Below are 13,009 nucleotides of genomic sequence, written 5' to 3'. Positions count from 1 at the left end.
AAAGTTGTTATTTCTGACCCTTCAATTAAACAGTTCTCGTTGAATCCATATAAAGTTACATTGCAATAATTAACACATACCTATGTTTTGCAAACATTTAAAACTAGTTTCAGTGATAAATTTCTCAAGATTTTAAGAACAATTTTCCTGATTCCCGTATTTTTTAACAAGTCAGATCTTATTTTTCAGATGACACCTGTGGTAGGAAAGCTCGATAGTACTTTATTCAAAAAGAAGGCTATAGCTGTGCGCGATGCTATCGATAGGCTTCACTCACCAACGAACGTACTATTGGTATGTGAAATTATTACAAAATTAATTTATGTAACCGTCAGATTAGATAAGTAGGTGGTAGGGCTAGACATGTAATTCGTCACTGTCAATTTTTTTCTTGAACTTTGAGCATTCTGTTTGAAACGAAACTCATCTGTCTGTCAACAAAGTTAAGAAGCGTCCATAAACTACGTTATTAATTTTAGGCTATTTTAACCCCCATTATTTAATTGAAAATATTTTATAGAAAGGAACTTTCAAGCAAAAGCGACAGATTTTCAATAAAATAGTTGAACTTTTAACCAAATAGTTAAATTTTCAAGCCAAAAAGGTAAATTTGTTAAAATACAGTTATATTTTCATTAAGAAAGTTCGTTTTCAAGCAAGAAAGATGAATTTTCAACCTACAAAGTTGAATTTTGAACAACAAAGTTTAGTTTACGACCACAAAAGATGACCTTCGCAAAATAGTTGGAGTTTCAAGTAAAAAAGATGCTAAGTTTTTGATCATAAATGTAATAGTTTCAGTTTTAGTTTTTTAAATTGCTTTTCACCAGCAAAAAACAGAATTTTCATCCGGTTAAATGAAACTAGAAAAGATAAATTTTTAATAAAATAGTTGAATCATCTAAATATATGAATTTTTAACAATGAAAATTTATTTTCTACCTAAAAGGACAAAATTTAAACAAATGAGTTGTTTTCAAGCTGAAAAGTCGAATGTTTGAAAAAACCGGTGACATTTTCCAGAGATGATAAATTTGTTACACGAAAGTTAATTCTCAATCAAAATAATTTTTTTACCAACTAGTTGAGTTTTATAACTAAAAAAGATTAACATTCAACAGAACATTGATTCGCTAAATTTCCAGTTAAAAGTTTAATTAAAAATAGAAATTTTAAACCATTTTAAACAAAAGAGTAAAGTTTTTAATGAATTTTTGACAATATAATTCGATATTTAACTGAATACATGAACTTTCAACGAAAAAAATAAATTTTCAACAAAATATTTAAATTCCAAGCAAAAAGTTGAATTTTCGACCAAAATATCTTATTACCGAAGAAGACGAGTTTTCAACACAATATATGAATTTTCAACAATTAAAAAACATGTTTGCTTTCTACCAAATAGTTAAATGTCCAAGTTAAACGACGGATCTTCAACGAAAACAGATAATTTTTAAATAAAAATTAATTCAATTTAATTAAAAACACGGATTTTCAAGAAAACTGTTGAATTTTGAAACCAAATAGACGAATTCCCCACAAAAAGGTTAAATTTTTACCTTGAAAATATGGTTCTTTAATAAAAACGTTAATTTTATACTGAATACCTAAATTTTTTAATAAATAGCTTAATGTTTTATTTTTAACCGTAAGTGGAATTCAAACAAACAAACAAAAACATATTTTCAACACAATAATTCAATTCTAAACCAAAACAGAAGTATCTTTAATCAAACTTTATTATTTTTAAACAAAAATGGTAAATTTTTTACTAAGAAGATTAATGTTCTGGCGAAAAACAGGAATTTTCAATAAAGTAGATGAATTTTAAACTTCAAAAGGTAAATTGTTGAACAAATTTATAAATTTCCAACCAAAAATAGAAAAGTTACACTGTCAGCTAAAAAATGCATTATCAACCTAAAAAATTAAACAAAATAGTTAATTTCTCAAACAAGAAAATTAATTTTCAACGATAATCATGAATCTAAAAAAAAGAATTTTTAACATATTAGTTTAACTTTCAATCAAGTGTTTGGATTTTTGACGAGCAAAAATATGACTTTTCAACAAAAGAGTTGCATTTTTAACAAAATAATTAAATTTTTAACTAAAAAGAAGAATAAGTTTCTCAAAAATAGGCAAAAAAGAATTCTTCAAAAATGGGGAAATAGGAGAGTAAGGGAAAATGTGTGAAATCTAAGATACGAAAGAGATTTTTACACTTATTAGGTTGTATATTAACTTAATCACTTATTATTGAACTATGCCGTTTCAGGGTTATCTTTTGCAAACCTTGTTAATATTTATCATCAGGAAACATATACCGTAGGTTTCATGACCCCCCCCCCCATTGGTAACGTTGTTTATGTAAGGCCATATACATCCACAATTTTTTAATCATATTTCTTTATATTTGCATAATAAAATGGGAATGTAAAATTATAATAAATTATTTTATTAATGCAGGAGCAACTGGCAGCCTTCTTGGCAGGAAGACCCAAGGCCCCGAAAATTACTCATAATCAAAATCGTCAGCAAAATCACAATAATCATAGGGCAATCTCGCCTAGTCCACCAGTCAACGGAATCGAATAACACGTTTTGGTTAAAAAAATGCATGAGATGCCCTTAGGATCCAAAGTTCGAAAATTTAGAACGGTAAAAGTTTTAGAGATGTGGAAGCAAATACCGGATTTCGTGAGAAATTGAATTTTTAATCACCGCTATAACATATATGTATTCTTATTTTCTACTTCAAGCACCACATCATCTAAAAATTCCTGTAGCTCCTGCAGCTATTATAAATCCGAGGATTTAACCACTCTGGCCATTCTTTTTTTTCAAAATTTTCAGGGCTCTCTTTCTTCTAAAACGAAATGGCAAAACATTCTGAATTCCCACAAAACCTCCTTTTAGTACCTAAAATACTGCTAGTTCTTGACACAATGTACCGGTGTCCTCTATAGAATTTTAAGTTTCTAAAACTGTTATTGCTAAATAGAAATAAGTTATAAAATAAAGGGCGAATATGCAAGAATGTTATTATTTAGTCCTAGAAAATATTGCTTTTCTTTTAGATGAAAATTATCATTTTGAATACTGCATAGTACATTTTTATTTTTACTTTAAAGAATAAGATGTGTCTTAGAAACGTATGAATCACGGATTTTATCGGAATGCTTGGAATTCTTTCCTATTCATAATCCAGAAAATTGAACTTTGATAGAACGGTGCTGAAATCGGATAAGATCATCTAAGTCTCGCCTCTATTTTTTTACGGTACGGTAGGCAAAGGTCGTGCACATATTTAAGGATTCTAAAATACAACTTTAACGAAATATTCTTGAACTATTATGTCTGTGAAGCAGTATAAATTTATGCCATAATGGAAAATTTTATTATGTTGTGACGCTGGAAATATCTAGATATAGAAGACAGTGGTTGATGCTCAGTCACTTAAACATAATTTTAAACATTTGAAAATGTAAATTCAAATAACTACTTTTAAGTTTGATAATTTTCTGAATTTTTTTATCGATAATATTTGTTTTGTCTAATCCGACGAAAATATGTAGGAAGCACGCACATGTTTGGTACATACTCACTTGTTTATCTATGATAAGTCAGTAAAGACACTTATTCCTGCAAAAAGTCTTTGATAAAATCCAGTTGTATATAAACAGATAATACGTGTACTTATCTGGCGCCGATCGGTAGACTGGCAAACCCAGCGAGCGCCCCCTTCCCCAGATTGTTTTTACTTTCCTTCACTTTTTACGGGTTTTTGTCCTGATGTCGTAATTTTTTTACGAGACGAGATTCGAGATTAGACTCAAGGCGAGATTTGAGACAAAACTCGAGGCGAAGCTGAAGACGAGACAAGTTTCGAGACGATATTGGAAACGAGAAGACACTCATCGTGAGACTCGAGACGAAATTCGAGACGAAATGAGATTGATGAGTAATAAAGTGGGGAAGAAATGTAGAATGCAGATTCGCATAAGTGTACACGGAAAATCATAATTAAATTTCTGATCTTCAATTTTGTCGGTCGTACTGGTCAAATATTGTTTGGAGAAACAAGAAAAATTTCGGAAAATCAAAATGTTTAATGGGTAAATATGCAATTCTTTGGGATCAACTTAAAATCTTTGAAATAGTACAACAAAATGAAATCAATAATTTGAAAGTAATATTTTTGAAACAAATATATTTGGAATTTTACGACTAACCCTAAACTGCTTAAATATTCTGAATTTGTAGAATTTTTTAATTTTCTGCATTCCTGAAATTCTCTGAATTAATTGAATTCCCTGAAATCCTGGAATTTTTTGAATATTCTGAATTGTCTGATTCATGAATTCTTAAAATATCTTTCAGGATACTGAAATTGCTTGAATTGATCCGCTTGATATAATGTGAAGAGATGTCAAATTCACATGGTCCTTCTTGTTGGATCCTGCTTTCTTTAAAATTGCTTTTGAAAATTAAAATTTTGAAACGTATGGGTTCATTAGGAAATTTCATGGCGCATCTTTTATCCTTTTGTAAAAAAGTTGTATCTTTTACTGTTTCTAAAAGAAAGTGAAAAAAATGGAATTTTCTCAAAACCAAATTTTACCCGTTGTAAAATACCTCCGATAAATAACGGGATGGTCACAGGGGGTCCAATGGACCCCGCCGCAGTAAACCTGTTGCCATTTCCCCTGTTTTTAACGTATCGACTTGATCATTCCACGAAACTTTATTTCACGGTCTCTTCTTTGCAATCCAGTAGTTTTTCATTGTTTATTTAAAATTCTTCGTGTTGAAAAACATTGAGGAAGAAAATTAAAAAATTTGACTTGTTTCATTATTAAATTCATTAAAAATTTAATTTTTAAAATGAAGCAAAAAAACTGATGGGGTTGTACTCTCAAAATAGTATTTCTTGCGCAATTATTATAAAAAAGTAGAAAAATCTTATTTTACAGCATAAAAATATTTTTTAATCGTCTCTGAGACTGCAGTCGATGCAAATTGGCATGCGATGCTCATCGCACATAGGTCGAAGACAAGACGTACATTAGGTTTTTGTTTTTTTTATTCTTCTTCCTCTTGCAAAACAGATACCTTTTTTGTCGGCAATTCAATACAGGTGCGCATACCCTGTTATTTAAATTTTTAAATACACTTTTATATGGAAAAAATGAATTTTTTAATTCAACTTTGTGCCAATTTTGTCACACTATGGTCACCCGGCGTCTGCTTTACCCACAAAAAAAACGTCCGCACTATTCGATGTCTACAGACAGACCAAACACACGCCAACCTTTAAAACCCCTCGAAACTTGTTGTAGTACCTTCAAACAACAACAGATAGAACCACAGGTTCAATTTTGAAATGCCAGTTTGAAGGGACTTGGCTTTAAAGATTGCGTGGGGTCCCCTGAACCCCCGATTACCACAAAGGGTTAATAAATATTTTTATTTTAACTCGCTCTAACAGACAAAGTTATGAATATTTTTTCATGGAATTTGGAGGAATTATGCTTCAAACTGTTTTTAAGATGAGATTCTCGTTTGAACGTTTCCGATTTGTTATAAAAAAAAGCTATTAATTTTTTCCCCAAGCAGTATCAAAGTAATGTTAGGCAACTTTCAAACGCTTCGTTTATCTCTTTTTGACTTGCTGTTTGAATGCTCGTATGTTTTGATTATACCCTAATGAAGACTTCTTTAGCTGGAAGTTTGCCATTATATTATCCAGCGGCTCAATTCTCTGTATTCCTTGAATTCCTAAGAATCTTTAATTCCTTGACGTTTTTAATTTTCTTGTATTCACTGAATCCGCTTAATCCCCTACCTTTCTAGAACATTTGATAGATTGTTGAAATTCCTTGAATTCCTAAAAATGCTACAACTCAGATACTTCCTGGAATTTATGAAGCTATTAGAATTCTTTGAAAATCCTGAATTTTTTGAATTACCTGTATTCCTTTAATTCTTAGACTTCTCCGGATTTCTGGACTTTCTGGAATTCCTAGAATTTCTGGATTTTCTGGAATACCTAGAACTCTCTGAATTCTTAGAATTCTCTGAATCTCTAGAATTCTAAGAATTTCTTCAATTCCCTAAATTTTTGGAATTCTTTAAATTCTTGAAACTTCTCGAGTTCTCGGAATTTCTTGAATTCTCGAAACTCCTTGGATTCTTTGAGTTCCTTTAATTTACTCGATTCCTTTATTTCTCTGAATTCCGTTAATTCTCTAATTATCTTGATATTCCTAACATTCTTGGAATTTGTCGAAATATTATAAAAGTACATCAAATCTTTACAATAAGTTGAAATGAGATAAGATCCCTTGAAAAACCAGTGAAATTCGATGACAATTGATGTTTCCTGAAATTCTCGAAAATTTAGTGATATAGCTTGAGAGCTTTTAAAATCTCTTGAAAACATTAATATACTTAAAAATCCAATAAAAGCCTTCTCAATCTTAGGAAATTTTATAAAATTCCTAAAAAGCTCATAACCTTTTTTTAAATTTCTCTAAATCATTAAGGACTTCAGAAGTTTTTTCAAGCTCGTAATAATAACTAGGATTTTTTAAAATATGAAAATCCTTTGAAAACTCTTTAAAATCTCTTAAAACTTTTGAAATGTATTGAAAGTATTTTAAAAATCTCTTTAAATCTTTGAAATCCTTTGAAATTCCTCAATGTTATTAAAATACATTGAGAGCTTTTAAAATTCCATCAAATCATTTAAATCATTATAACTCTTGGAAATTCCTTCAAATTTTTTTAATCTCTCTAAACATTCTTGAAATTTTTCGAAATGCATAAAACCTAAGGATAATCTTTTAAATATTTGTAATTCTTGAAAATTCTGTATTGAAATCCATTAATAATCACTCGTATAAAAGTGATTTGTAATCTTTAAAATTTTCTGGTTTTCCTTGAAGTCATTCACAATGCCCTTAAACTTTTTAGATCCTATGGAATCTTTAAAAGTCCTTATGAATTTTAGAAATTTTTTAACAATCTCATAAACTTTGCTTTATTTTTTTAAAAATTCTGTTGTACGGAGCAGAAATTTAAGCAGGCGCACTTAAAATGGAAAAATATAGGAAGCGGGTAGGAAGTCAAGGTGATTTTCAAATCATGAACAAATAATGCTTTTTGAACTATAAAATTGTTATAAAAGATTAAGAACGCAATAAAAACAAATATATGAGTCGGAAAATATTTTAAAGCACATTACTGTATACTTCATTAAAATACCCCCAGGTGATTTTTGAATTAATGAAAAAAATTATTATTGAAATAAATAGAATATTTATTTTAAAAATTTCCGTTTTTCATGGTTTAATGTCAAATAATATTAAGTAAAACCTAATAGACGCAAACTAAATAAAAATAATATTATTTTCAACTTGAGCGAACCACCCATATTGAACATTTCATCAATTAAACATTGTTTATATCCCCACCACTCTCACTGAATTCCAAAAAAGCCTTTCCAAATAAATTTCCATATTCGGAATTATAGCTAGAACGAATAAATAGTTCCAGAAAAATCTAAAGGCATCGTTGAATGCATCTCGACCGTATCTCTGGGTTATTTTTGAATGATGCAAAAATTATTATTTGAACAACTATATTGTTTATAATATTTAGATTTTTTGAACAACAAGTGAAAAACAATTTACCCTGAAGGACAAACAGATATCTATCCTGGAATATTATCAAATAGAAATAAATTTGTCGAAATGTAAAAAATTTCAATTTAAACATTATTTTTGCCCCACCACCCTCACTCGAAAAATCCATTGAAAATGGATTTCAATATTCGGACATATAGCTAAAATGAACTAATAGTTCCAGAAAAAATCTAAAAGTATCTTTGAATACGTCTCGACCATATCTCTAGGTGATTTTTGAATCATGCAAAAAAATTAGAGGAGAGTACCCAAATATGAGATACCAACTATGTCTGGTGTGATTTTCGGAATTCTATGTACTGAATTTAAAAGTAATATAGGTCTTTTTAAAGGATATTTAGTTTGTCATAAGAAGCTCAAATAAAACATTTTATTACAAATTTTTGTTATGCTGAAAATACAAAAAATCTAAAAAAGTGCTTTTTCCAAACTCGTCAAACTATTCTCATAATATGAGATATCCCAGGAAATAGCTAGTAAAATGCAAAATAAAGTATTATTTTTAATGAAAAACTTTATTCTATGTTTCCGAAGTATAAATTTACTGCTATTTAGATATATTCAGTTTTTGCAGTAGTCACAAACACTTTTTTAACCAATTTCCCCCGCGCAGCCACAGCGTTAAAAAAACCACAGGTAACTCATATTATGAGAACCATACCCTGCAACTATGCACTTACTATGCCTCACCTGTACAATGAAACACTTCAACACCATGAATATTTTCCTACTTATTTATTCAATCCCCATCACTCCAAATAAACTTTACTGCTAAATACATATTAAATGAATAATAAATAGGGTTTAAAGAATTCCCTTCCAAGAACTCGACCACCATCGATTTCACAAAAAGTTCGTCTATAATCTTTAGAAGCCCAATGAAAAATGTACTATACCACAAAATTACTCTTTCTTCTAGGGCTACAAGTTAGTGATAGAACCAACAGAGTGGGTCTCTTAGTTTAGCTGATACCCCGCTTTCTCATATTGAGAGATTATCTCATATTCGAGTACTCTCCTCTATTATTTAAGCATATGACGAGACGAAAGATAGGGTTAGAGAAGGAGAGGGATTCTCGAAGGGTTTCTGGATGAATAGGGGGTTGAGGCAAGGCTGTCCGCTTAGCCCAGCGCTTTTTGCAATTTTAATCGCGGATATGGAAAGTAAGCTAGCGACCGGAGTGGTAAGAGTAGTTTGGGTAGGTTAGAGTTAAATGCGGATAAGTAGAAGGTTATGGTGTTCAGAACAGGAGAAGGGAGTGAAAAGGAAGGGGAGTGGAATGGAAGGAAAAAGCTGTACAGGAGTTGAAAGAGTTTGTGTACCTGGGCTTTCTGTTTCAGAGGAATGGGGGAGTGGATGATCATTTAAAAGAGAGAGAGAGAGAGTGAGAAGGGCAAATGTAGCGATGAGACAGAGTGGGGCTAGGAAAGAGTTTGTTCGCATGTGATTTTGTAAAAAAAACAACATTTTTCGATTCCCTAGTCTGTCAGGATTTGAGAGAACACCGTTAAATGCAAAATGTACGAAGTCGAGCAAATCGACGAAAACTGTTCGAATCTTTATTTGCGGGTATCGCGGATTCTAATTAATTTTCTGCAGTTTTTTGTTTTGTTGTTCTTAAATAAGTAGCATATAAACTTTTTATTTTTGGAAAAAGTGTTTAAAAAATGTAATTAATGATCTAAAATGCAGTTAACGGCGTTGATTGGGATGCTGAAATTCATAAAACGCCGCAACGGGCGCATGCACGGCTCTTTTCGAAACATGCACCTCAGAAATAGGCCTGCCGTAATTTAAGAAAATGCCGCTCACGGCAACCGAATTTCCCAGCTCAAAATAAATGCAGTTACGGCGTTTTTTGAATTACAGCCCTTTTTTCGGGGTTCGATTATTCCGAAGAACGCCGTAAGCCCGTACGGACCTCTTCGAAATCACGAAGGCTCGAGATCACCGCCCGATAATTAAGTAAAGTCCGTAATTGCCCGTTGCAGCTTTTTCTCGAATTTTTCTGTGACGTATTCAATTGTCCACGATTTGAGCCTGCTGTCAACGGTCAGTTACGGCTCTCTTCCAAATCACAATTCCACAAATTTTCATTTAACGGCGTTATTCCAACATGTAGCAATAATTATTTGAAAAGTTATTAACAATTTAAAAACATTATTTTAATAATCACGTGTATCTTTTCCTCAAGATTCCAACGATATAAAAAACTCATTTTTCGCTTTTTGCAGCTAAAGGTGTTTTCTCAAATCACGGCATTGATTTATTTAATTATTTTATAAACTAAATTATTTATCTGTGCACTTAGTTGAAAACTCAAAAATTGAACTGTTTTATTGATGAAAAGTTTGGCATAGTATTGAAAAATGTGGAAAATGTTATCAAATTAAACTCTTTAGACGGTATATTTACAAAGTTTCAATGGTTTTGAAAGGACTTTAAAGAAGATGATTTTCTTAAATTGTCCTTCGTGGTTTTAATACGGCTGTGGCATGTGACGTAATTGTAAATCGACTCTCACGTTCTCTTGTGTCCTTTGTAGCAGTTTCGTAATAACTTTAAAAGAGGCCGGTCATGTATCTCGAGTTTGGGGGAAAAGCCAAATAGAAAATTTTTAATTTTAAATATATGTACTTTCTTAAAATTGTGTTTCGTTATGCAGTTACTAGGAAATCCGGAAACGTACTTAAAGGTAAGTAATTCATATCAATTTATTATAATTTAAATAAAAAGGAAATTTTAAACCTACAAACTACAAATAACGCTGAGATTTTTAAACGGGGTGGGGGGGGGGTAACTCTCTTTTTATTATGAAATCAAAGATTTAGGCCTAAATATATAAAACGTTGCTGAAGGCTAATGACCTCAGCATAAAAACAAAAACACAAACCCAAGACAACTCTCTCGGTTCCAGTTCTGCCCCCCTCTCCCAACCCACCCTTATTAACTGAAGTTTTGATGGGACTGACGTTATAACTACAATCTCCACCATATGACGATTTTCTAATTAACTTTGACATGATTTCGACTCAGAAAATAAACTTATTGCATAAAGGTGATAGTTGGGCGCATAATATAAACAATGAATAATACAAACTACAAAATAGCCTCGGAAATGGCTGGAACTTTAATTGAAGAATAGACACTGGGTGCTTGGAATGCCAGGGGGGTAAATGATCTCAAGGTAAAAGAATTGCGTGAAACTATGGACGTGAGGAAACTAGATATTTTATGTGTGCCTGAAACAAAGAAAAAGGGATGCGAAACTAAAGACATAAAAAAACGGCGTGCCGAAAGGCGGATTTGAAATATGGTCAGGAGTAGACAGTGAATCACATGGAAAACAAGGAGTAGGTCTGATTTAGAATGAAAGAGCAAAGCAGCATCTCGGAGACCATGATATCGTATCTCCCAGACTGCTGTGGGCTAGAATGAAAGTAGGAATCAGAAGATTATTTATCATAGCATAAATGCATGCTACGCGTCAGTTGATAGTGATCCCAGAGAAGTAAAAGACGCCTTCTGGGACACTTTAAATGACACAATAAATATTTGCGAATATGGGGAAAGAACAATTCTACTAGGAGACATGAACGGATAGGTGGACATCCAAAATCAGGATACAGAAACAGTACTAGGTAATTTTGGGGATCGAAGAACAAACTATAAAGGAGATAAATTAATTGGTATATGCTTAGAAAGGGGTCTGTTTATTACAAATACTTGGTTTAGGCATAAAATGATCCACATGTAAACCTGGTCTAAAGGAAATAGCCGCAGTGTAACTGACTTTGTTGTTGCGGATGAAAGGCTAAGAGAGTTAGTCAAAGATACAAGGGTCATGAGGGGTCCTGAATGCAATACTGATCATTACCTTCTGATCTCAAAGATTAACTTAGGTCGGGAATGGTGAAAAAAGAGAAAGAAGAAAACAAAACAAACGCGCATCAAAATTGAGAATCTACAGAAACCGGATGTGCGAATAGATTTCCAAAATAAGATAATTTAAAGCATAGATAGGGCAACATGGGAGGACCGTATAAAAAACAAAGATATAGAGGGCGCCTAGACAAAGTTACGGGATATCATTGTTAGATGTAAGACCGAAGTGTGTGGTACCGCAGTTGCAAAAAGAATGTCTGGTGATGCGTGGTGAAATGATGAAATTCAGGTTATCCAAAAAGCAAAAAGAGAAGCGTACAGGAGAACTTTGAACATCGCAGGTCTTAGCAATGAGGAAAGAATAGACGTAGAAATGATTATAGACACGAAAACAGGATACTCAAACGATTAGTCAAGGAAAGTAAAAATACAATTAGAATAGAAGAAGAGATGAAAGTACAAAACGACTTTGAAGGAAGCAAAAAAATGCTTTATAAAAAAATGAAAGGAAACAAAAGTACAGAATTTGTCAACATGAGAAATAGTAGGGGGGAAATGGTATATGATGCAGACGGAATACTAGAAGCTTTCTGAGACTATTTTAGGAGACTATTCGGAGATGAAGCTATAGGCCACCACAACTGCGATGTTGAACACGATGCGATAGAAAACTCAACTGAGAAAGTGTGTGTCACTGAGGTTAGGGATATAATTAAGAACTTGAAAAACGGTAAGGCTGTAAAAACGTTAAGGGGTAGTACCGTAAGTAAAATATACTCAATAATACTTATTCGTAGGGTAATGAAAATAAAAGAAGCAAAGATTTGAAAAGTCCAAAGTGGGTTTATGCCAGGAAGGTCATGTACGGATCAAATATTTAGCTTAAGGCAAATAACAGAAATAAGTTTGAGAGCAGGAAAAAAAGTTTTCTGTACATTTGTTGACCTAGAAAAATCTTTTGACAAGGTAGATAGAAGTAAACTTTGGGAAGTCCTGAAAGAGTATGGAGTCAATGGATGGCTCATACAAGCTATAAAAACAATATATACGGGTAGCAAAGCGAGTGTAAGAGTGAATGGGAAATTGAGTGGCTATTTCGATAGTATTCAAGGAGTTAGACAAGGATACGTTCTGTCTTCATGGTTATTTATATTATTTATGGACAAGTGTTTAAGAATGGCTCTTTTCGACAAAGAGGTTATGGATCTCGAAACAGTAAGGGTACGTGGGTTAGCGTTTGCAGATAAAAAGGTTGTTATGGCAGAGTCAATCGAAGACTTACAAAGAATTTTGAATAAACTAGATGCAGGCATGAAGAGCATGGGCCTCAAAATTAACGCAAATAAAACAAAAACTATGGTGTTCGAAAGAAAGAGTGAGAAAACGCTATGCAATATTTTATTAAATGATG

General features: G+C 32.1%; 1 protein-coding gene across 1 annotated transcript in view; it reads left to right on the top strand.

Moving 5' to 3' along the window:
* LOC117170954 overlaps positions 1-13,009 on the top strand; it is an 86,307-nt gene that overhangs the window by 22,042 nt on the left and 51,256 nt on the right. Inside the window, exons 7-8 of the mRNA XM_033357995.1 lie at positions 190-294; positions 2,473-2,599. Of these exons, the coding sequence (XP_033213886.1) occupies positions 190-294; positions 2,473-2,599 (232 nt within the window). The remainder of the gene's footprint in view (positions 1-189; positions 295-2,472; positions 2,600-13,009) is intronic.

Source organism: Belonocnema kinseyi, chromosome 4, assembly GCF_010883055.1.
Source record: "Belonocnema kinseyi isolate 2016_QV_RU_SX_M_011 chromosome 4, B_treatae_v1, whole genome shotgun sequence".
NCBI lineage: Eukaryota > Metazoa > Arthropoda > Insecta > Hymenoptera > Cynipidae > Belonocnema > Belonocnema kinseyi.
This window is presented reverse-complemented; position numbering and strand designations above follow the sequence as displayed.